The 25,673-nt window shown below is 48.4% G+C and overlaps 2 protein-coding genes across 4 annotated transcripts in view; one reads left to right on the forward strand and one right to left on the reverse strand.

The window, feature by feature from the left end:
- Positions 1–25,673, reverse strand: part of LOC135910376 (leukocyte receptor cluster member 8 homolog) — a 147,958-nt gene that overhangs the window by 77,254 nt on the left and 45,031 nt on the right. The window lies entirely within an intron of this gene.
- Positions 1–25,673, forward strand: part of LOC135910374 (neuronal-specific septin-3-like) — a 102,897-nt gene that overhangs the window by 16,815 nt on the left and 60,409 nt on the right. Inside the window, exon 2 of one of the 2 annotated variants that reach the window (XM_070524225.1) lies at positions 6,661–6,694. In XM_070524225.1, the coding sequence (XP_070380326.1) occupies positions 6,661–6,694 (34 nt within the window). Of the gene's footprint in view, positions 1–6,660; positions 6,695–14,475; positions 15,252–25,673 lie in introns of those variants that run through there. The other variant, XM_070524226.1, reaches the window with a different exon arrangement.

A 25,673-nucleotide genomic window follows, 5' to 3' on the forward strand; every position in this document is an offset into this window, starting at 1 on the left:
TTTCTTTCAATAGGGTTTGAACTCGTCTCCCTGCAGCGATGCGCTATATATATCAACACTGCTGCACTATAGCGCAGCTACGACGTTCGGCGATTTGTGCGGAAGCTTTGCACAGACTCCGAGAGTGGTGACGTTCGTGCACGCGTCTCGGAGTCCACAGCGGGCAATATATACTTTAGTGGACCAATACGACGACGCTGCGAGCGTGGCATCGCAAAAAACGTTTTCGGCCAACTACACAGACCCTTGAGAATGGCGGCATCCGTGCGTGTATTTAGGAGGCCGCCACCACGGGCAATAATAGTGCGGAGCGCGGACGAGGTCGTGTGCGTTGCAAAGAAGCTGTTTTCGAAAAGATGGCGCGGTGTGCACAGCGGTATCATCGTGGATCCCACCGTTAGCATCTCTCTTTCTATTTTTATTCCCTTTCACCCTTTGCCCCGTGCAGGGTAGCCAACCGGAACTGCGTGTGGTTAACCTCCCTGCCTTTCTATGCACACTTCTCTCTCTCTCTCTTCATATTCCCCGATTTTTCCAGGCGTTCCGGCCCCTTACTGCATTTACGAAAATTTCCTACCGGTACCTTTGCTACGACCCGCCACTTCTGCAAAATCCATGGTGCTCGCCCGCCGACTTGAACTTTGAACTGCAGGGCGGATTTCTATGGTGTGGACTTCCATTAGGTTCCGGGTGGCCCGGGATAAAAGACTTCCTGCCGCCGACGAGAAGCTAATATCTTGGAATTCAGTGACGTCACGTGGGGCTCACTGACTTCAACCGCGATCGCACCTTGTGGCAGGTCCCATTGTGATCCTGGGTCGCCCGGGAGGAGCGACTTCCGGCAACCTACAAGAGCACAACAATTTCTTCGGAATTCGGGGACGGCCAGTGATGATGTGACTTGGCGCCAGCCGACGCCCTGAAGGGGTACGCCAAAACCATTTGAATGGCTTTCACTCTTCGAGGAAATCCCCCCGCCCAAACAGAGATGCACACCTCACCTGGGGCAAGGGAACGACCTCCTCGCTGGAAAAGTGGCAGGAAAAGGAATGACCTTCTCATGGCGCTGGGCCGTGCTCCCCCATGGGTTGCAGAAAATAGTGCTAGTCTTTCCTCCTTCCCCACAAGAACCACTTCTCTCTCTCTCTCCCATGTGACTCGGCGGCCAATCAGACGGGAGTCACCGGCCTCTGTCACGTGACCCTAATGCGCCGGCCGCCACCACCCAACCGAGTTCTGGTGACGATTTCTATTGTAACATCCTCGCCATGCACACTTTTACAGAGCTCGTCTCAATATCTCAACCAGGGTTTGGGTACGGGCTATAGTTGGTATATCTCACTCATGTTGTTAATAGAAATCGTTCGAGCTCTTTGCTTGAACGACAGAGCTGCGAACGGCGTGACGTTGCGCTTGCGCCTTAATTCCGCGAGCGCCTGCACTCCATCAACCGTGCAGCGCGTCCCTCGGATGCGAGGTTCTCTTGTGTAAACAGCCAGATACACGTGGCGGCCCGGCGACCAAGGCGCGATGGCGAAGCAGCTGAGCGTACACACGACGGGATAGCTGCACCCTTCTGTATTCCTTCTCCGGGGTGCTAGCTCCGCCTGTGCGCGGGCAACGGATCTGCAGCGAGAAGAGAGCCCGGGCTTGAGAGGGTCGACGTGCCCGCTGGTACACAGGACATTGTCGTGCGCGACGAGTATAGAACCGAGTGTAGTGTTGTCAAACGTCACCAGACTATACCGGAAAGCGCGTTGCAATGTCCGAAGAGTGTCCGTGATTCAGCAGTGATAATAAGAATGGAAAAAGAAGAAGAAAGAAGGACAACTACAGCGGCAGTGATCTGGTCAGCTCGGTGCAAACGGCGAGTACATGACGCGCCAAAAAAAGAAACTCGAAACTGCGCTTCACGCTTCATTTCGCATTTGAAACACCGTAACTTTATTTCTATCGTTTCTGTTGGTCGCATTTTGCTGAAATCTAAGCACTTTCCTAGCACCCTTAACGCCTGAAGTGCCTCTCTGTGTGTGTGTGGTAGTATACTTAAATTTGAAGCAAATAAGAACGTTCGCAGGCAAACAACACAGGGGAGAGGCGTTGCATGAATTCAGGGGGTAGTTGAATTTCAGAAAACACAATCATTATTTAGTTGCAGAAGTATTAAATTAAACAAAGCACCACTAAAGAGCATAATTCGCTGTATCCGATGGCCCATTGCATCAGAATTCGCTACAACGAGGTACAACGGCACCAAGCCGCTGTTAATCGACAAGTCGCGGCTATCGCGCCTGCTGCGGAGTTCTCTCTCTTCCGGGCCTTTTCGTTCCAGAGCCCCTCACAGGCCGACAACCGAGGCAAACGCATGCCTTTCGGCTCTTCTGCGCGTAAGTCACGCTCGGTATTCCGCGGCACAGATATACAGCGGCACGCCGCCACTGCTGTATATGCAAATCAGCGCGCCACATCGCACGTGTCTTTTATCCAACGTCCAGAATATATAGGAAGGAGCCCGGCACGTCTATGTGTATACAGCAGCAACAACAGCAGCATGCAACGCGGCGAAGACTCCGCGGACGTGTGTCCAGCTGGCGCAGTGATCCCCGAATGAAAAGGATGAACGAACTCTTCGGAATGCGGTCGCTCGCTGCCTTTATGCATGCGATATGCGGCTTGCATACGCCGCACGCACGCATGCAACGGCTATGCAGCTCGGGCTGATGCAGGCCAAGCCGTCGAGTCCGAGCAGCTATAGCTCACCGCTCCAATGTTTACGAAACAGCGTACACGTGATGTACGGGAGAAGTGAAGGGAAGGTAAGATGGCTTCCCTCGTCGCCACCCCCCCCCCCCCCCTCAGCTTTTCTTTTCCTCCTCTCGTTTTCTTTTTCTACCCACAGATGGCGTGCGCGCCTGTCCGTCGGTGTTCTTTATTGCTGCTGCTGCTGTTCGCGAGCAGACGAGACTCTTCTGTCGGAGCAGAAGTGCGTGTAAACAATTGAGTCGACAGCCTTCCTCCGTCTCGCTCTAGTCCAAAGCTGCCGTGCGCAAGTACTCTTGTTTTGTAACCGTAGTTCTTCGAATAGCCCAAGCGCCCAGCGTTGTTCCAACGTTTCCCGCAAAATTAATAGGGAATTTTAGCTCGTTCGTAAACGTGCCAATTTAGGACAATGACGGGATCGTTTTCGTTTTACACGTGACCGTCAATTGTCATCAAAAGAACAAAAGACACTGAATGTAATAGGTGGTGTCCAAATTCACCTAGCGGTGACGCCCTCAGGAAAGACAGATGCAGATTTTAAAGGCTATGCTTTTGCTGGTTGCATGCGGCGGAAGCGCTATTGGGAGCCAGAAATACGTCATCTGCAGACGTCAGGGTTTGGACACCACTTATTATTGCGATAGCAATTATATGGACAATCCAGCTGCATTTCTGCCGTCGCCGTGAGGTACCGCATAAAATTCAAGGGCGGTAAAATCTTTGCCGCGCGCCGTATGCCATATGTTCGAGTGAAGGAGTGCGAGAGTGAGCTGGCGACCGCGACTCAATCTCCCGCACGCAAGGCAGGAAAGCGGGGAGGAAGCGCGCCGCCTTCCGTCGCGCGCAAGGCTTCGGCGGCGGGGCTTCCTACTCCGGGCGGCCACGCGCGCCCGACGGGCTGCTGCATGTTGAAAGCCATCTGCCACGGCTACTGCTGAGTCCACGCTGCGCCCTGTTTTAAGAAACATCGTTCCAGCGCACAATTGAACAAGGGCGAGAAGAGAAAGACAACACGAACGCCGTCTCTCCTCGTCCTTGTTCAATTGTGCGCTGGAGCGATGTTTCACAATGCCAATCATAACCAAGTAGCCCAACTGTCCATACTTAGCGCCCTGTTTTCGCGGCTTGGTTCATGTTGGTGCGGGCGACAGCACGAAGGTCAATTCGCTCGCTGCCGCTGCCGCGTTTCCTCACCGCAGCGTTTTGACAGCGAGCTTCCGCGGACATCGAGTGAGATATGTTCACGTCTGCTAGTGCGCGCGTGACACCATTCTTGTTGATTTAGTTAGTGTGCCTACGTTTACAAGTTGATACGGCCGATAAAACTGCTATCCTCGCTTCGTATAGCTGTCCACTAATTTGCTATCGCAACCGATACTTCGCCTTTCGGGCAAAACTGCGACTTTTTGAATAGGTCGCCGTCACGGAACATTGCTGGTCATTGCAGTAATATATCTTTGGATGCCCTAGTTAAAATCAGTGCCACGATATGGCGCCACCAGGTCGGCTGCTTACCTCATTACGTAGATAATACGCACACAGACCAATGGCGAATCCAGAGGAAAGGCCCTGCCCTCCTCCCGACCCCCTAAAATGCCGGAACTTTTGTGAAGACAGCTACCAAGCGTGCAGCGGGTTCCCCCTCTCTTTTCTGTATTTTGGTGAGGGACCCTCGAGGAGGCTGCCCTGGATCCGCCCCTGACACGGACAGGCTAAACATATAAAGTGGCGTGACGCAAGATCGATATACGGACATGACGCAAGATCGCGGTCACATCTTCTATACTACAAAACTAGTGCAATATGCACCTTTGCTTTGTCCAAATATAAGCTTTCCTTTCATCTTTATTGCTTTATTTAGTCGAGTCACTTGTCGCAAATCACTACTACAGTTGGCTCACAAAATGCGATCGAATAAAGCAACAGTCCCCTACAATTTTTGTGGCATCGAGCAATAAAAAGCACCATACTTGCTTTATCTTCACGATGTACGTACGCAATGCTGTCATGCTCACGAAAGTACGTTTACCGCCACTGGCGTTTATGCAAACAGGAATAAGAATCAATCTTGCTTGTAAGACAACTGAAGGTACACCATAGCGCAAAACAAAATTAATCGAGACTGGAGCAGCAAGTATTCTCAGAAGACTATATCAACATTTATCGTTTTAACGGGAATATGCGGGTTACTAGAGGAAAAAGTAAGGAGGCGAAACTTTTCCTTCTTGGATTTCACGTTACCACAGCGTCAGATCGTCAGTGTGATTTCAACGGCCTCAAATTGTTCCCGCGGTTTGGGGACCGTATTTGTGCAGAAAAAGAAAGTGACCATGCAGAAATTGCTAAACTGAGTCGGATTCGCTTAGAACGCAATAAAACCCACATCTGTCGATAAGCAATCACCTACTCCCGAGAAACAGGTCCTGTCAAAGTACGTGTCGTCATGGGGAGCTGTAGTGCGTGAAATTCACGGTGGCGTCGCCACAAGTACTTTGTCTTTGCGTCTCTTTAGGCTTGCCAAGTATAGCCTCCAGATACTCACGCAGTCTGACACTTTCTTTGTGGGGGGAGGGGGGAGTTATTCTAGCGGAGTAATTTATCATGAAGCGTCGCTCAGCGTGCAGCCTCCATCATACTTAACCCGAACAAGCTTTAGGCGCCTTCTCTCTTCTCCTGGGGAGGGTGCTGGCTATTTCAGACCGGGGTGGCTTGAATGGTGCTAGCTTAATGCGTATTTCTTCCAAGACCATCCCGCGTTTGTTCATTGCTACTCGCGTTCGTTAAACTCAAGCCGCTAGAGACGTGCCTTCAATATTCGGTTTGAGTCTGACGGTGGCCCGTACGTTTTTTAAAGTACCCGTAGCTACACCCTCTAGCGACGCGTGGTCGACGGTAGACACGCGTAAAGCCGACCGTAAACACGTGACTCAGCCCTTTCGAGTTCAAGGGACCCATCTTTGTCTTTCCACGAGCGCGGCATAAGGCGACGCCCACTTAAACATTCCGCGCGCGCGCGCGCGCTCGTTCCCCCCCCCCCCCCCCTGACGTCGCTCAAGCTCAGCCAACACCTCCTGTAGAGGTGTTGGGCTCAGCAGCCTTGGGAGAAACGCGAAGGCATGACGTCACCTTCACGACTTTTGCATTGTGCCGCTTGCTTTTTGCGCGTCTCTGTACAGGGGCACCGCGGGCAGCAGCAGCGTTCGTCTGGCACTGTGTGCTGGGTGTGGTCCGATATAAACTACAATACCTTGCGTACATAGCCAGTATATAGCTCCCTGAAGGGCGGCAGAAGATAGCGCCAACCTTTCCGTTCTCACAACGAACCACTTTTATCGCCATGTCTGCAGTGGTGTCCGGTCGTCAGTCGGCACGTGGTTTTAGTGATCAAGCAACGGTATACGTGAGGATCGTGAATCCGTATGTTGGTCGCCAATACTCGGAAAGAACATTTCCCATCGAAGAACGCGACACCCTTGTGTGCAGTGCGGCCAATTTTGAAATGTGACGCATTAATGTAGAGCGCACGCGAGTTTTTTTTTTCCCTCTCTCTCTGGAAAACGTGCGACAATAGCCCGACTTTACAGAAGACAACTTGTGGCTTGAGGCACGGTACTTTTCGACGAACTTGTTTCGCGCGTCGACACAAATTCAGAAGGTGCTTTCAACTACAACAGCATGGGCAAATCGAGAGCCGCACGTTAGAGTTTATCAATGGACCGCTCTGCATCCATATGCGACTTCACTTAAAAAAAAAAAACACAACTCAAGCGGGCGTCCCATTTCATAGTAATTCCCACTGCGTACTTTTAGTCTTACATCCCATCTGTTCTTAGCGCTGGCTAATCACGATGCCTGCGTACAGACCAAACTAAACGTTCGCGTTTCACCATTCTCTTCCAGGGCGGCACGGTCCTGTCCCAGCATGTCCTGGAAGGTGAGTTCTGCACCCAAAGACCTCGGGGCTGTTAGTGACCCTCGTAAGAGTCACGCATCGCATTCAACGTCGTCTCAACAGAAAGACAATTGAACGAAACCAAAAAATCATTAGAAACACGACCGAACTTCAATAACTGATGTTGAAAGAGAACGACAGTGTCGATACCGCTGTCCTTTATCGCTGATCTTTATAGCACTGCATACGCATCACCTCGTCCTATTCAGAACTATTGGCTCACGTCTTTTGCAGAATTCGCTATCATTGGCATATACGAAGAATCAGTTGAGAAACCTGAGCGAACGGCTTGCAACTATTAATATAGTAACGTGTTCGTACGTGTGCTTCTTTAGCATTTCTTATGTGTAATAAATTGTAACTATTACGTGAAGCGACAAATTGAAATTAGTGAGAATACCCAGGTATGCTAGTGTGTGCGTAGCTTTCACGCCTCGTTACCGTGACAGCATCATGCAGTGAGTTGTTGCGAATCTCTGAGGCGTCGTCCTATCTACCGCTTTCATTAAATGTCTGAGAACGCTTGATAATTGCACGTAATAGAAAGGCGCGGTGCAGTCGCTTCTCCTATTACAATAGCTGTACACTCCTAGGTACACTACGGTAGCCTTCGTTAAATATGACCATTTCCTCTTTTTTTCTTCTCTCTCTTACTTCATGAAGTTACATGCAGCACTTACAGAGGTCGCTGCTGCATTACATATAACCCAAGATGTCGCCTAAACGCCAAACTTCGCTGTAACTTCTGCATAGAAATTACGGCGCAGTTTAGAAGTTACTGCGGAATAATGTGAAAATGCTGACCGTCGTGACGGCTGCTATGGTAACTGGTCAACCATCGGCTGCAGCCGATGCTCAATCACAAAAAAAGAAAAGGAAAAACCGTTATCGTTCAATTTTCATTTGGTTTTCGCCACAGCAGATGCCGTGGTGTTGATCGACGCAAGTATGTCGTATGCATATTCAATGCTGGCATTCGATGGTTCTCGTTTTACTGACAGCGAAACCAGTCCGAGCTTCACGTCTTACCAGTCTTACCGTTGTATATGTATAGGGAATAGGAAAACGGTTGTACGGCTGTAGTTTTCGAATCTGCCTGTAAATGACTTTACGAAGACGCTTACTGGAATGAATCAATCATACCCGCCAAATCAAAGATTAAGCCTATAGCGATTCGGGGCTGCCGCACACCAGAAACTGCTCATTGGAGCGTATCCATCAGGATTTCCCAAACGCGACCACCCACCCTCCATCGTTTATGTACCTTAAGCGGCCGGCTCGCGTGAGAAGGACCGGAAGAAGAAACAAAAACAATATTCAGTCCGTCTTCTTCTTGGGGTCAACAAACCGCGGCGGCTCGTCGTCTGCATCGGCGTGCTGCGGGGCAGGTGCGAAGAAGCACGAAGGCGCGAAGTCCGTCTGCTCGGGGGGCCCCTCCCCAACGCCGCGGCGAAGGAGACGCGTCGTCTGCTGTGCGCAGCACAAAGCGAACAGGCACAAAGCGCGTTCGCTTGGCACTGCCAGCAGAGCGCTGTCGTCTGCTTAGAACCGTACAGCGTTGCGACATCTGGAACTAGGTGGCGCCAGTCTATCAGACTAGAGAAAATTAATCCACATGTCGCTTTGACCGGTGCATCGTAATGATTCAGGTGAATGGTACATACTTAAAAAAAAAAAAAACGCTTGCAGCCTATGGGGCTCATATAATCGTCATAAGTTTGCACCGCAAAAGGCGCAAACGTGTTTACGAGTGTCGAGTGTGGGCACAAGCAGAAACCGTACACGGTTTGAAGTATTGTTATGACATTAAGGAGCCATAGCTTAGCAATGTCTTTTAGAATGTTCGCGTTTACATCACGTGGACGTCGTCTGCGACGGGCGAAATCAGAACAACGGTGATGAAATACTTAACGGTGTTATTGGCGAGCTGGCTCGAACATGGCCGTCACTTCAACGAGGTATATTTTATCTGGCCAGCAGAGAAGTGTGCCCAGCAAAAGCTTGCGAGCTGCTGTCATTCAAATTTACGACGTAAATTTCATAACTGGGCGTATCCCTCTGATGAGATTGCGGGGCTGGACTTCCGGTGTTTCGTGTGCGCTTGCTTTCGCTACGTGCTGAATAGCAACGGCCAAGTTTCATCATATCTCCGAACTGTGCGTGGAATTTTTTCAAAAACCTGTTAACGATAAAAAAAAAAGACTGTACACTACGAGAGTCGGCGAAATGCAGTGCCGCTTTTTGTAGACCACACAGTATGTGCTCAAAAATGTTTGCGCGAGACAGGAACCGCTTCTGCGACCTATTTCCAGATTCTTGGAAATATTGTTCAGTAACGGCCGAGTCAGAAGAGTGATCAGCTAAATGCTCAAGTATTTTGCTATACGAAAGTAAACCTCAATGATAAATTTGAACGACTAAATATGTACTCTATGTAAATAAGTCAGCTACTCACGCCTAGTGCTTTTATGGTAACAAATAGCGCCAGGTGAGGAGAGATTAAACTTTTTTTACAACAGTTTCAGCTAGTTCAAACTTAGCTACTAAGTGGACTCTCACTGATACGATCTTCTCAAGAACTGGAAAATAAAACGTATAATCCGAAAATCGTATTAGCCAAGGAAAGCTCCCAAAAAGTATGAAAGTAGGAGTACGCGGTGACAAACTCAATAGCCGAGGTTCTTCTGACGTTGAGTGATGATGCACCGCAGACAACGCACTTTTATGCGGCAACGTTCTAATAACTTGTTAGTTTGCGCTGAACTTTCTTCTTTTCAATGCCCGTAAAAAAGTCCTTGTGGAAGTTAAAAAAAAAGCGGCCGTTTCCTCACTCAAATGAACATTTGCAATGAAGCCCCGAAAAGTGTCCATCGCTTTACCACCACAAGTAATATTATTGTTCAGTTTTTTAACTTTGAACTTTAAGTGTTTAAGTTCATTAGGCACGCACACCAGAAAGAGACGTCTGTCCATTCGATCACAAGAGCAACAGCTTACTAGCAGCCCTGATGTGCTCACGCGCACACCAACACGCCAGCACAGCTCTCTATGGTGCAGAATCTGCACCGCTGCGGGCGTGTAACACGTTGTTCGTGTGGCGTTGAAATTTTACTTAGGCTAGTATACTGGAATATGAAACCACGAGTTTTAGAAATAACGGTAAACGCCCACTTCTGCAGTCGTGTTATCCAATTTCAGGTGAAAAGCCGATCGCGTTAACCATGTGAAAATACGTTGTTCCTCACTGACCGAAAAAGGAAGGACGTATTATCCGAAAAACGTATTATGCAGAATCGTGCCGAAGATTCAAAGCTGGTTACGACATATATCGCGGTATTGCCCAATTACAATGTGCCTGAAAAGTTGTGTCCCGTCAGTGTTATTGTCGCAAAAAAAATCGTAGAAGTACTGCAGGTTAACGACCGCGTCCCTACCAACACTTTACACCAGCAATGAAGTAGAATAAACATTTAAGCCACTTCAGTAGTAGCTTTGCGTGCTACCTGGTTAGACGCTGCGTCACCAGATGCCGCTACCAGCGTTGTTGCCGCATAAAGCCGCTGACGTGTGCAACCCTCAGGTAACCCGGTATTCGGTAAATAGAGACTTTTAGCTTGTACGCTATTCCGGTAAACGGGAGCGGTTTGGGCGGATTACCGGATGGTCGGGGCGTAAACGTGAGCGGTGAAGCCGCCTGATGTTGTAGAGCTCAACCAGACAAACGCATGGCTAAAACTGCAGTAACTCACCATATCCTGCTTCGCCACTCGTGCAAATTTTTGGCAGCGGCGTAATTGTGAACACGATTACGCCACTGTCGTAAATTTGCGCCAGCAGCTAAGCAGAATACAGTAATTAGCTCTGTGTTTGTGTGGTTGAGCTTTGCGCCACCAGCTGGCGCCACCGATCGGGCCGCTCACCTTGACGCCCCCGCTAAACCGGAAAAACCGCCCGCGCTTGTCCGGATACCGGACACGCTAAAGGTCTCTAATGGCGTAACGCTTACGGGCGCGCCGAAACTCTCCGTGAATAAATATTTAAGCCACCTCAGTACTTTTGCATGCTATCTGGTTAGACACTGCGTCACCAGATGTCGCTACCAGCGCTGTTGCCGCATAAAGCCGCTGACGCGTACAACCCTCCGGTAACCCGGTATTCGGCAAATGGCGTAACGCTCACGAACGCGCCGAAACTCTCCGCGCTGCACGTTTCTAGCGAGACGCGAACAGAAGCTCATTTTTACCTCCACCGTCCTCGACACACAGCGACGTCGAGCTCGCGCGGATTCGCTCGAGCTCGCACGAAACGGCGCGGTGCGGCTCTCTCAAAAGGGCGCGAAACGCGCAGAAGCGCGCGCGCCTGGGGAGAGGTCCTCATCAGTCACGTCAGCGTTGAAAGCGCGCGCGAGATTTCCTCGGCGCAGCTGGCCCAGCATCGCTGTAGTACAGTAGGTGCGAAAAGCGCGCCAACGCCCCCGTCCGCAGTCACCATTCGAATCGCGCGCAAATGTGCGAGAGAGAGAGAGAGAGAGAAGGAGATTCTTGTAGATGGGAAGGAAAGGAGGAAGAGGACTGCACAATGCTGCCAATTGTACGAGGACCGGCGAGGGGGCCACATTTAAGAACTGGGCACGTGTCCCTGCCCTCCGTGGAACCGGAGTTTCGTATATGTGTCCCCTCAAAGGCGCAGGTTATAATTCCGTCCGTTGGAACATTTTACGTCACTGCACTATTTTTGTGTACCTCCAGAATCACGAAAAGACGTACGCCTGCAGGACGGATTAGGAACTTGCAATTCTTTGGTGAGTTTTGTCGAGTTTATTTACGCGTAACGTGGACTCCATGCATGCGAGAACTCTCTACAGGAACGTCAGATATGAGAACATCGATTAATCCGTGAACCACGCACCAGAATGATACGGTAAACATTGTGAAAAATGACAGAAACGAACCCGCTACATGAAGACATAAGACACCACGAGCGAACATCCCAGCCGTCAACCTTTCAACTCGTCTGGCTAAAACAGTTTGCATTCGGACTTGCAGCACAGGTTCAATGAGAAGTGTTTCAGTGTGTATATTCGGACGTTTTAAACATAAGTACATCAGTGATTTAAGTACAATCAGTGATTTTGATGAGTTCGCTATCTTGGCATGCGCCCGTAAGAGGTATCTATGCGAAATTCTATTCTTTTACGTATCATCGCGGACAATTTAACAAAATAATGCCAAAGTAGAGCACCTTTCGCAAGCAATGTAACCCGACAGCAACGTTTCGCCCCGCTATACTTCTTCGGTCGCGAAGTGCGGTTAATAGGCCTCACTGATCGTGCAAGCTGAAACCACGCCGACATTACACGAATTGTCGAAAGCGGAATCGCAATGCTACCTCTACTTAGCCCTAACTTGTTCGCGTTTTATTTGTCCATAACAGCCCGTACGCTCATTGAAACCGAGCGCTCTCGCTCTTAATATTTATAGCTGATGTTCAAATCCACGCCCCAGTGGGAGCTCCCTCTGGGCAACAAAATCCGAACTATGGTGTTATTCTATATTGTCGAATTCCGTAATGGCGGCACTCGAGCCAATCACAGAGGCCGTAGCAGCCCACTGGACGTGGGTGGGCTCTGTTCGGGTGGTTCAGCTGTGCGCCACCAGGTGGCGTCACCAACCTGGCCGCTCACGTTCACGCCTTCGGTAACCCGGTGTCAGGCGGAGGTCATTTCGTATACCGGAATACCGGACACGCACTCACCAACTCGCCATTCTGTTGAATATCAATGTTTTACACCTATACGCGGGTGTACTAGCTTTTGGTAGTATCATAATATACAGGAATAGCCGCTATTTTTCGTTTATCAGTAGAATTTACGCTCACTGAATGGTAAGCGGCTCCTGCACGCCACATGATTTTTTAAAGAGTTGCGTACTAAAGTAACGACGCTTATATGGCACAAAAAAAGCGCTGGCGCTCTCATGTCCTGCCCCTCTCTGGGTGTAATTTGTCTGATAACGCCTCTAAATATGTTGAACCTTTATGGATTGTAGCCTTATAATTTACGGCGTAATTTTGATACACAACGATAATTGTTACCAATCTCGCGTGCACTTCATTTTTTTAAAGCTTCACCATCCCCACCCCAGTGTAGGGTAGCAAACCGGAGACTCATATCTGGTTAACCTTCCTGCCTTTCCTCTTCATTCTCTCTCTCTCTCTAAACCTCCACGCTTGGTACCCAATTGCTGTCAGATATAAAGTATTCTCGGTGGACTTCACTGCCGGTGATTTCGCGATGATACGTTATTTATTAGAAGAGAAAATAAAGCTCAAAGTTCAATTTTTGAATTTCGCGCCTATACCTGAGGACTGATACGTCACTGTGACGTCAGGGATTTCAAATTATTTTTTTTTCGCATTTCCGACTTTGTGGGGGCTCTCAGTAATAGTTTCTGAAACTGTGCCCCCTGCTATAAAACAGTCGAGTCCAGCTGTACCAATAAATAATCAACTAAAGAATTAACGCCGTCAAAATTCATGAAGTCACGGCTTACCGGTGGATGGATGGATGGATGGATGGATGATTGCGGCTCAACCCTTTGAATCGGGCGGCGGCGGCGCGCGCCACCTAGCCTTTAATGGTTCTATGTGCATGCATACCTTTGTATTTACTCCTTTACTTTTGCGTTGATATTATCCACCAATCTCCGGTGCGAGAAATTGAAGGCGCCGTCGTCACGTATCATTCGTTTCTTGCGTCCTTTCTGACTTAGTACGTGTCTTTTCGCGTTATGAGTGGCTGCTTTAGTATTGTAGAAGTGCAATTTATTAACGCAACTCAAATTAAATATAGCGCTGCACACCCGCTTCCTTGCTTTCAAGAACTCTACGAGTTCGTTACAACGTAAACTGACTGAGTGTTTTTAATGTCCCTTTACAGCAGATGCACTCAAGACTGATGACAATTACTGCATGTTACGTGAAAAAAAGATCACACCCTAAAGGGCGTACTTCACGATGACGTTAATGATGTTATTGATTTCCGGGTGCATTTCCTCGCTATAACGCCCTATTCCCAGTGCTTCAGTGCAAGCGTATATGACTGAATTGTCCGAAAGGATGATGACGATTTTCCCGCACAGCTGCAGACCGTGAGGTGTTTCAGGGGTGTTTTAAGTTTTATTGAGTGACAACACAACACACATGAAATGTGTAAACTTTCTACAGGCATTGCAAAAATCAACTCTCTTCCGACAAACGAAAAGGGTGTTCAAAGTGCAGACATTAATCGGCAGAGCGTGCCGCGCCATTCTTCCTCGCTCGGCTACCACAGAAACTGAGTCCTCGTTTCAATCGCCTCCTAGATTACACGCGTCCGCATTCTCAGAGGCAATGTCCTTTCTCTTTCTCTTCTTCGACTGCTGATCCGGACGGCCTCCGAGGATGTGTGTGTAATGTTTTCCCCATAACTTGTTTCTCTTATATCGCGGAGTCTAACCTGGACGCAATATTGTAGGCGTAGGCTATGGAGGCGAAAACAGGCCCCAAGGCCAATATTTGGATAACGATGTCTACACCAACGTTACTAGAGTCTACACCACCACCAACGACGACTATACAGGCCCGAATTAGTAGCTCAACTAGCGCCGCTTTGCCTCCCTCGGCCGGCGCGGTAACTAGGTCGTCGTTCCTTCTCTCATTTCTCCACAAGTAGGAAACCACCCATGCCGCAGCGCCACTCCGCACCATAGCGGCGGCATCGGGAAACCAAGCCGGAGAGCGCCGCCAGGAGCAGCGGCGTCAGCTACGCTACAACGACGCGACGCGACGGCGCTCGCTGCAGCATTGCCGCCGGCGCCCGTCCTCTCTTTTGTCCTCTCTCCTCCACCCTCTCGCCCCCGGCGAGCCCCACCACCGGTGTTCGCTTTCCCCGCAACACTCTGCGGCGAACCGATCGGCGGCGTACTCTCCCGTGTATTTGAATCGTTGGAAGCAAGCATCGGCTCCCCCCTCGACTCCTGCCTCGCCGAAGCATCAAAGACAGCTCACTCCTGCAACGAACTTGCCCTCGCATCATCCCTCCATTTGAGCCGGACGCGTGCGCGTCGTCTGTCAACCGCTCGACGGACTCCGTCTGCAACTAGAGAGCACTTCTGCAACCGCATCGCCTGCGACAGAAGGACGGTACGGCGCGAGGATTATCGTGACGTTGTTTGGAGAAGTTGCGCTTACAGTACGTGTTATTGTGCGTGTCTCGGTGGGCAGTTGTCAAGCGCTTCGTCGAGCGTCGCGCGCACTCGATCATCGCCTCGTCGTCGACCGGAGAGGCTTCAAAACAAAACACACCGCGGCCCTGACGGCGCCGGGCACTCGCTTCGTGACGCTGGGGAGCTTGGGATTATTCATCACGCGCAAGAGCTGCGGCGTTCGCGTCCCTGGCACTTCCACGGCGAGTTGTTTCTTTTGATCGTCGCAAGATCTCCGCCGACGGTGCTACGAGGAGCTGTTGAGGCAATTTGATCGCCGTTGATTGTCAGCGCTGGTGAGTTTGAGCCGTCTTTGTTTCTCTTTCATCTACGAGAGCAGCGGATGCTTGACAGCTGTGTGTTGACATCCGCATCGCCGGCTCGGGATTATCGATCAGAAAATCGATTCCAGGTGCCTGCTTAGGTTTCGAATCGTAGGTTGTGGACGAACGCTGATATTTGGGCCTAAGTATCGTAGGTGACGTTTCGTACTTTGCGACACAAATTTGAACGATTCTCGAGGTGTTGGGAACTTGGAGAGGAGAGAGAGGCGTCAGCTGTGTGTTGAGACGAAGCCGAACCGGCAGGCGCTCACATAGCGCAGACTCGTCGGCGGGCCAATGGGAAGGTGGCTCGGCAGTGACGTCATCGCTACGGAGGGTCATTCATAGAGAGCGCGGGAGAGCATACACTGCAGGGGCAAATGTTAGTGTTTTTTTTTCCCCTACAAATATTGCAGTTTTGCACTTGCGCGAAAAAGGAAGTTGCAAGAATCAAAGTCGTGTGCCTTGCAAAACGATACGTCTATAGCTGTCTTGATGTAACTAAGTGATGAGGTCCCCAAACAATAGTTGATGAGCACAATGACATCAGCCATTCGAGCTATCAAAGAAAAACAAAGAAAGCGACGGTTGCACTATCACCTATTGCTTATGCATCTACGGCCGTTTAGTCAACGGGAAAAATAGGAACAAGCGCTAAAATAAACAACCTGTCCTGTAGTTTATCTGAAGTAAAAGAAGGAAACCGAACGCTCGTAACGAAAGGGCCACAACGTGGTTCAACTTCTTACAGTCTCACTCGGGCAAAGAAAGGAAGATCAAATCGCAGGGATGTGTTTTGAGAACGCGTTCTCGAAGCCTTATCAGGTCGCAGTCGGCCTTTTCTTTGTTCTCGACGACGGCAGTAACGATACTTCTCCAGCGAAGAAACAATACGTAAGCCTCGCAATCTCCTTGGATTGCTAATAATTTCACTCACGAAACAAAACAACCTACCTATGAGAAAAGAGAGAGAGAAACTGAACGGGCAGAAAAGACCAGGTCTGCGGGTTCCGCTTGACTGTGCAGGCAGAACCCATTCAAGGAGACACAACCCCTTCAGAAGCAACAGCGGCAATAATTCTCAGCCGGTCTGGGAAATCTCCAGACGCGCTGATTGTGTGAGGCTTAGCGCACATATACAGAAAGGGAGAGGGGAAGGGGGGATCATTTTTTCCGGTCGCCTGCTGGCTGGTATGTTGTTACCGCCGTTCAGAAAGAGGTTGAAAAACCCGTTCGGCTTCCGAGTGCGCGAACGCAGGTGAACGACGATGGAGGACGACGACAACTTCGAGTGGTGCTTCGATTGTTGCTAGGGCTGCTGCCGTGTTCGAGTACCTACAGCATAAAGCTATCAGATCGAGACCGCGTCATTGCTTCATATAGGCTTTGAAAATCTCACAAGCAATGAAAGGCAGTGGAGGACTTTGCCGTTATCAACGCCTATATAGGTCGAGTGTATCTGCCAGAGAGTCTGGCACAGTATAGGAAGGAACCGGTCGAATATCTTCGCAAGACCTTATGTAATGCCTGCGGGACTTTTAAGGTGGAATACATGAAATGAAATGCTAATATGAGGCCCAGTTCGATCATTAACTGAACTGTACGTGCACGCCAGGGCTGGGCATCGATAACGAAAATTAACCCGAATGAGCGTTGCGCTTTCGCAGACTATTTGATCAATTAGCCGCGGTTGTGTTGATCTCCACGGAGATCACTTAAAATCGGAACGAAAATGTACGACGTGTTGCGTTAGATACGCATGTAAGTAAACAGTAAGCATCAAAACCGATATGTCGTTAATTTCGAGGTACGTGTGTCAATTACGAGAAGATAACACGAAAGCCACGCTTTCACATTTTGAATTTCCCGCCGAAATCTCAACGCCGGCACGTCAGTGTGACGTCAGGGATTTCGAAAGTGTGTTATGGTATTTCGGCCGGCAACGGGCGCAAGCAGAAGTTCTCAAAACCTGCCAAGACCGGCCGTCGGATCCTTCGGAATGTAACGTAGTCAACATTCGTTAGCGACAAGGAACTCTGCTTAGAGCAGACGGCGTCAAAATCTGTGACGTCACGGCGAGCCTTCAAGGCGGCGCCGCATTCGGTCTTTCCTCCTCGCGTCTTTTCTGGCTTACATCAATCCTGCATCCCATGGCAAGAGTGGTTTTCTTTGGTATTCCAGAACCGCGATTTACTAATACCGCTGGAATTACTGTAATGCGTTAGCATTAGGAAAAAAAGTGCATGTGTGTGAAGTGTGGGAAGCAGGTCACGTGATAGAAGTAGGGAGGGTATCAGAGAGCTTGAAGAGCATATGACGGTCGTCTGCTCCCACGTCAGTGCAACTGACGGTCGTCTGCTCCGGATCACTTCACTCCTCGAAGAGGCAGGACACGGTGGAGTGAGCTCTTAACTCTTAAACCATGGATCCGCTCTTAAACCATGGATCCGAGACCTCAAAGAGGTGCGACGTGATGCTAACGCATTTCCCTCGCACTTACCGCTAAATCGTCGCTGATTATTTCTTTTCTTGCGCACTTTGTCTCTGGGGTGCTGCGTCGTCTCTAAAACGCATGCAGATGCCAGTTGCGGTTACGCAGCCCGAGTCATGTATATAGAGCAAAGTAATGCAATAACTCAGAACCAGAAATCGCCTGTCTTACGTTGATTTCCGGTGCATGGTTCACCCGGAAATTCGCGTAGTTTCCGGTCACTTTCCTACCAGTTTAGCGCAAAATGGGAGCGACGACGAAACAAGGAACGACAGACATACGTTTCGCCGCCTGTCCTATTCGGCGCTAAAGATATAAGCATCATGAATTAACCATTTTACCTGAAAACGTCTCGCTGTCTATGTCCTTTTGCACGTGAGACGTCAAAAGAGATACCACGCAGAGATGAACAAAACACAAAGATAATGTGTCTTAGCAGTGAGGCTTTATATACATATAACTATTTATTTGTTTATAAGTCACTGCGAACCATGCGCAGGTCCAAGTAGGGTGGTTAGAAACGAACATTGAAACAAACATTGAAGAATAAAGTAATACTTGTCATTCGGTAACGTGATCGGGCCGGTACGACGAATAATTGCAGTCAATAATGATACGTGAAACAAAATGAATATTTAACCCCACAAAAAAAAGCCCACCGTCGTTTTTGACACGCATAATTCGTTAGCTAAAAACTGATTTATGCACTGGAAACCCAATACATATAGCGGCCCGTATTGTAGCGTTTCTTTTGGGATGCTGAAGGGAGTTTTCAGTTGTGGATAGCTCAGCAAAGTCAATTTCTAATAAAATTATTTCCGTAATAATTAATTTTACTAATTAGGTTCTCACTGTTTTCTTCGTACCCATACACACTCCCCATGACAAGAAATAAACGTTAACAAGTTGTTTTAATTTTTCTCTGATGTGAAACGGTGTTCGGGTTTTTTGGGGTTGGAACTTCTACATGTACAGTCGCGATCAAAAGTTTGGAGACCAAAGGTGCAGCGATTTGTTGTTTTTTACAGCCTGGGCATTCCGGCTGAAATCAAGAGCACACCCCTACACGCGCGTGTTTGACCAATGCAATGTATTAAACTAATCCAGGCCACAAAACTGCCCTTGATTTCTTTTTTTGCTGGTGCCGTAGTTTCCAAAGTTTTGATCGCGACTGTACAAAATGTGGGGGTCAAAGTTCAGAAAGGTCAGCTCGAAAGAAAACGCTGCAGGAAGGCAAGCGGACGAGAATTCAAGCAATTTCCGGAGTGCTAATCTCGGGGTGCGTTTGTTCGTCGGTCTGATAGCGATTCTGCTCACTGAATTTGGCGCCCCAAACCACTGTCGCCATACTACAGTCACACCGGATACGCGCTTCACTGCATAGCTTATCGATCGGCGGGGGCGGACCCACACCCTCAACAAAGCTAGCTAATGCGACCGGACGCAAAAAAAAAAAAAGGGTCCTGGAAAGCACGCAAACAAATTTACTGTCACAGAAGCTTATCTGTGCGCAACACAGACATGTGCGCTTATCAATGCTTTCAAAGTTGAATCTAGGCCAGAATAGCATTCAGTGGAGCTTGTTGGCTCAGAGAAAGACGAGTTTGAATATAGGAGTCGAATAAGACTGTTTTTGCAAATGTCTTGGAAATGTTATACTCGATCGCTTACACTTAAAGTGAAACTTTTTTACTTTTTCTTTCGTTTGAACTCAAGTAGTGCACGATGTCTATTGCTACCGTTTCGAAAACACAACGCGCAAACGTTCTAAAAAAAATAATGAAAAAATAAATAAACAGACGTAGAGATATTAAAGTTCTTTCTTTCCCAGCACAATTCCCCGGCGTTGTTCGTCGTCGTCTGCTTCGCACTCGAGCAGACGACGGCTTTCGCGTATTTGCTCTCGCTGGGCGTACAAAACCCACTGCTTTTCGAGGCTTCGGCGAAGTACTACACTCGAAGCCAAGATCAAAGCCACCACTGCCGGTTCCCATATTTATTCATTCGCTCGCCGTCGTTGCCCAACTAACTGTCTGTATGAAACTCCCCTCCTGTCTTTTAATACTGTTTTTCTTTCGTCGCACTTCTGTTTTCGCTCGGGGCGTCGTGCCAGACGGACTGAAAACGCGCCGTAAGGACCGTACAAACCTGCGTTTGTACTACAGTTAAGGCTTCGCGGGGCTTTGCCGGGTGCACGCCACTCACGATGGGAAGCTTGCGTAGCGTATATAGCCTCTTTCCACCCCCGTTCACTCTTTCATTCGCTCACCGGGACAGTGTTTTGTCTGTCCAGACGTACTTTTGTCCTTTTTTTTTGTTTTCGATTTGTCGCTTCGTTTCGTTTCTCCTGGTTTCTGCGCCCCTACCAGACGATAACGGTGCGAGAGGTGCGTAAGGCTATACGGGGCGGGCGGTAGAGAACCGCTATTCGTCATCGCCGCAACCCCGACGCCAGAGTCGACACCGCTCTGCAACACGGCTGGCGTGGGACAACTGCAGGAGGGAGTGTCTGAGAGAGAGAGGGGAGGGGGGAAAGGTGACGTCATTGCACCGGAGTTGGATAAAGGGGGAAGAGAGCAAAGCCTCGGCTCAGTCAGGGCTCAGTGCGAAGCGCAATGTAAAAACAAAGCAAACGCAGTGAACAACAAAACGTGCGTGTGTGTGATGGGGGGGGGGAGGTAATAAGTGGGTGAGGGGGCGGTCCTCTCCGAAGCTGTCACGTCGTCCCTCGCCAACGACCGGCTGCGGGCGGGTCAGGCAACACTGGGCTTCGACCTCACGTTCAGGGACGTCCCGAAATATACGCGCGTCGTCTGTCCATCCTCGCGTGCGCTTTGCTGTCCTACCGATAACTGAGCGGCGCGCTAGCTGCGGCAGCAGCAGACGGGGGAGAAACGGGGTGCCCTGTCGTCTGCGAACGCGCGTGCGAGCAGAAGACGACTCGCGAGTCGTCTGCAACGATGCGTGCATGCACTCGCAGTTGTCGTCTGCTCCTACTTTTTGCTCTGTGATTTCGTTCGTTCCGCACACCTCCGAATTTTGAACGCTGACACGCGAACACGGCGAGCGTGCGTCGTCTGCAACGTTGTGTTAGCCGTCTGGCCTCTCTCACTCCCTCTTATTTAGTTATTTCTTCTATACCCTGACCCCCCCCCCCCCCAAAAAAAAAAAAAAATTGAGGGCCAAGCCAGAAACGCAGCGCATGGCTTGCAACGCAACTCCACGCGACAGACAAGAACCGGTATACGAGAACTCGTACGTGAGCGAAATATATTTGTTCAGGTGTGAACCAGCACACGAGGCGCTACGGCAAAATAACGAACGACAAAGTATCGATTTGTGTCTGCTTCACCTACGCAAACAGAGCACTGCATATGTATGAATAGTCGCACGCTGGCTTGCTTTTGCCTAGTACGTGATGCCCCCCTCAAAACCCCCCGATAAATCTTATTCGATATAAGCGAGGATGCATTTTTCTTTCTCTTTCTTAGTTCTTTTTCCGAGCTCTCTCTCTTTTTCGGGTATTTTCCGCTGAGGGGCGCGTACAGCTAAACAGATTTCCCTATATTATCGAATTTGGGGAAACGATGTCAGAGCCGCGATACCTGAGCGAAAGATAAATATATAGGACGGCGGGGCGACGTAGCTTTTGCAAATAGAAATCTTCGACGCGAACCATTCGGAGCGGGAATTCCCGAAACGTACGAAGAAAAATGAAATTTAATCACAGGCCGCGGCGACTCTAGCAGACGAAAAGTGCTGTGCCGAGAACTTCTGCTGCAGTCGTTTCTTTCCTTCTTTATTTTTGTCTCAATTCCTTTTTTCCCGAAGGCGTCTGCAGTAGAGTAAAACCTACGATGTAGCTATTTACGTTTCTCGATTGCTCTTGCAGCAGAAAGCAGCTAGGAGTCGTAGAGGTATGGATCATTATTCTTTGACCCCCCGGCGAAATTTTGGAGTGGCCAGGCTTCTGCCTTGTCGAGGTAACGTTTACCGATCTTCTGTAAGTCAGCTGGCTCAATCCCGTTCTGATGTAAATGCATTCGTCGCTAGAGTTATGAGTGCACAATATTCGGTACATATACCGCATGATGCAGTCAGTATAATCTTAAGGGGGCACGCTCAGTTAGTATCCTACAATCAATTACAGCGAAGACATATTAAAACCATGCACCCTGTCATTTGTTACGCATGCCCATTTGGCCTAACACATCAGATACCCCTTATCCCCCTGTCATTTTCAAAAAAAATAAAGATGGCAGTGTTGAAGAAATGTAGCAGCTTTGCATTGTCTTTAGAAAGGGAATATATGGACATGACACTTCCCTTTTCGCTTTCCCGATTCCCCAGTGTAGGGAAGCCTGCCGGGCTCAGCCTGGTTAACCTCCCTACCTTTCCCTTATGGCTTCTCTCTCTCTCCGACTTGTGAGTTTCCTGCGTTCATTGAATGTTTAAATAACACTCTTAAACCCTGCAAGAAATACTCACAAGCATGAAAGCACCCTAAATAACGTACTGTAATACTTGTTTCTACAGACTAGTTTTCGTTTCGGTAACCACGAGGTGGGTATCATGACGTCACGATGACGTCATGGATCGCTGCAATGCTTCGATCGCTGTAGCTGCGAACGAGCAAAGAAACGCACGCAGCGCTGCGTTTCTCTTTCCTTTTTTAAGCAACGTCATCATGCATATAGCCTTATTGCTACCACTGATCCATTAGATCATTCAAAGCGGACAAATTCAATATGTCAATTTATATCTTGCCTCAATTTGTTACGTTGTCTGCAACGGTTCTGCCAAAGTTGTATTTCCATATTCCTCAATTTTCTGAGATTGATGTGTAGCATATCAATTTTGTCTGCTTTAGATGTACTATCAGATACAATTCACAGAATTATGAAATCATTTTCCTTGCTGAGTTAGAGAGTTGTAAACTTGATAGTTCCGTTTTCTGAAAATTTTCGATTTTCGCGAACATTTATAAAAAATCGACGCCCTAAATCGAAAATTAGAAACCAACACTCACTAGATTTGAAGTTTTTCCTTTAAACCAGAAAAAGTCGTCAAATTTGGTGCAGTGTCTGCCGAGAAAAACTAATTCTCCTTTTACATGCATTTAGATAGGAGCACCCGTGCTAAAGCTTCCTCTTAAGGAGGGTTGATTGAAGAGGCGTATATGCATAGCCAGTGACACACACACCCAACGACCCAAGCTATTAGCCCCGAGAACGAACACGAGCGGCGCTGCGAGCGCCGCTCGCGTGACGTCAGGGCACGGACTCGCGCCTGTCGTCTGCTACAGTTCGTGCGTTGTCCGGGCGCTTTCTGCGGTGTATTCGTTTGTTCGACCTCGTTCTCTCTGCTTGTATACTTATGGTGGTCGTCTCAAATATGTTTTTACGACGTCTTCCTTTGCGAACATTTATTCAAAGAGCTAATTTCTTAGACAACAATGCAGCTCTCGAAGGCAACGCTACAGTGCCAGCCGAAGCGACGCAGACCAGCCCATTGCGGGTTTTTCATACGCGGATAGACAATCGCAAAAGCATAGCCTATAGGAATTCAGTTATGATACCATACCTGCCGCGGTGCAACAAGTATGTCACAAAGTTGGCTGTATATGACTTCTACAGCAGTTACGTTGATTTTATTCCGCTAAAACAGGTTTGCTCACGACGAGTAGTTCATGGTATAATATCGAATTTTTGCATTTCCTCACAGAAACGCTCGGCAGTAGTACGGTGACTTAATACTGGAGCTTAGATTCTACACGCCTCACTTGCTTCTTTAACTGCTTGTCAACATTAGGCGGTTCTTCACGTGTTTATTTTTTTTAAGCAGCGGAAATTTGAAGTAAAGTTAATGAAGGCTTACAGCTATTTACAGAGTACAAATAGGAATGTACCAATATATATTCTCTTTTCCGTGCTACACGTTCAACTCACCTCTTTAGAGCGCGTTTGTTAATGATTAATAATGCATGTTATGTTCCTCTTTTTTTGTCTATGTTAACAAGTGTATATCATTTATTTATTTCAATGCCGCAGTGTGTTTTGCATTGTTATCGTGGAAATATTTCACTGTGCTTTCATATATTGTATAACTGCAATGTTTTATGGCCACTATATAAATGTAATTTATATGGCGCTTGATGTGTTACCCCATGCAGCCATATTGTACCTAAGAGGGTGAGATTACCTCAAGCCGCGTCTGTGCGGCTTTTTTCCCTCATCCACCTCCATTTACCACTCCTCTGTACTTGTGTGTGTGTAAATGGAAATTAATAAATCAAATCAAATCAAACTCACTTGAGAAATTTACTGGTGCTTGTTGCTTGAGGAATATACATGACGAATCTGTTTGGCAAACTGACACAGGCTGCTCGGCCCAATTTTTTTAGTGAAGTATGCCTGCTGGACCGCATAGCTGCAGCCAGAAAGCAGTCGAAGCGTCAATGACTAGTAGTATGGGACATATTGAAGATATCGAAATTCCCCCTGTGGAGGGTCAGAAATCAAGTGAAAGTATATGCAAGGCTTGTGGTGCTTTCTTTATGAATGTTTGCGATTGGATTGGAGCAAACTTAAATTAGCCTGCAAGGTTCTCTTTTAACTACCGACGAAGCGAATAGTTATCCGTTTGTATAATTAAATAACGCTGGATCGAGACATGGTGAGACAAAAGGTGCTTGAATTTTCCTTTTGTAGGCAATCTAAGCTGCGTAGTAGTAGCTCGAGAATACTTTAGCCATTCCAGTTGGCGCTGTAAAAAAATGCTTTATGGTTTTAATTCGAAGTTGAAGTGAACTGATGGGTTTCGCGAACATAGCGTGCCTCGCCATACGGACAGTCGATTGCTACCGTTACATGATCAGGGGTGTGCCATATTGTCGATAAAGGCTACTGAGGGCCACTATGATACATTTCATCACTTTCAATTGAGTGGCTGTTGATCTAAACAACGAAACTTTTCTCTCAGGTGATTGCTACTATGGTGTTTGTGAATTAACTATGTAAATACTCTACATGACACGCCGTCGTGTTAGCAGCCATGAGCAATTCGTTTTTTGGAGGCCTGTTTCAGAGGGGGATGAAAGTAGCAGCAAACATTTTCATAAGAAATGCGCGCCTAACTATTTTTTTACGCATTAATGAATGGCCATATTTGAATAGAACAACACACCAGAGTAATAGGAATCATGATGACAGCTTCGCTGGGCAGTGTCTTTCTAACATCGGATAACATGTTGACGCCAAGTACCAAATTTTTCTTCCACGTAAAATGCAATACCTCTCATAGCTAAATACTAAAGGAATGTTAAGTATTTAGCGAAGCATCATACACAACTTCGCGCGTTGAATTTGCATATATTCTTTTTTTTAGTCAAAATTTACCGATAGACACGGCGCATATATGCATTGCAAAAACTTGTAGACCCCTTTAACGCTACTTAGCTTGCGATATCCAAGTCGCAAAGTTTCTCGACTCACACGCTTTTGAAGAAGAAACTGTGGTTAAGGTATTGCAGCTGAAAGAAGCCGATTTATTCTTCAATACGTACGGCTCGAGCCACCTATACCCCAAGCATACACGAAGGGAACGAGCGCGCGCGGCAGCCGAGCGAGCCGGAGCGAGCGGCGTCCTGGCCGTGACGTCACTCGCGAGAGGGCGCCATTCCTCTTTCTCGGGGCTAATAGCCTCGATCAGAGGTTCACTGAAGAGCGGCGTGCAACAAGCAGTGGCACACACCGAACGACACAAGTTGGCTCGCAAACAGTTTAATTCGTGAGCTACGCACCTATATACTGTCACACACCCAGTAACCCGAGATGATCCGGCGTTTGGTTTTGAGCCCTGTTCCCTCAGCACAGGAGCCCGATTCTCTGCCCATTAGAACACGC

The sequence above is a fragment of the Dermacentor albipictus genome, chromosome 8 (assembly GCF_038994185.2).
Source record: "Dermacentor albipictus isolate Rhodes 1998 colony chromosome 8, USDA_Dalb.pri_finalv2, whole genome shotgun sequence".
Taxonomy (NCBI): domain Eukaryota; kingdom Metazoa; phylum Arthropoda; class Arachnida; order Ixodida; family Ixodidae; genus Dermacentor; species Dermacentor albipictus.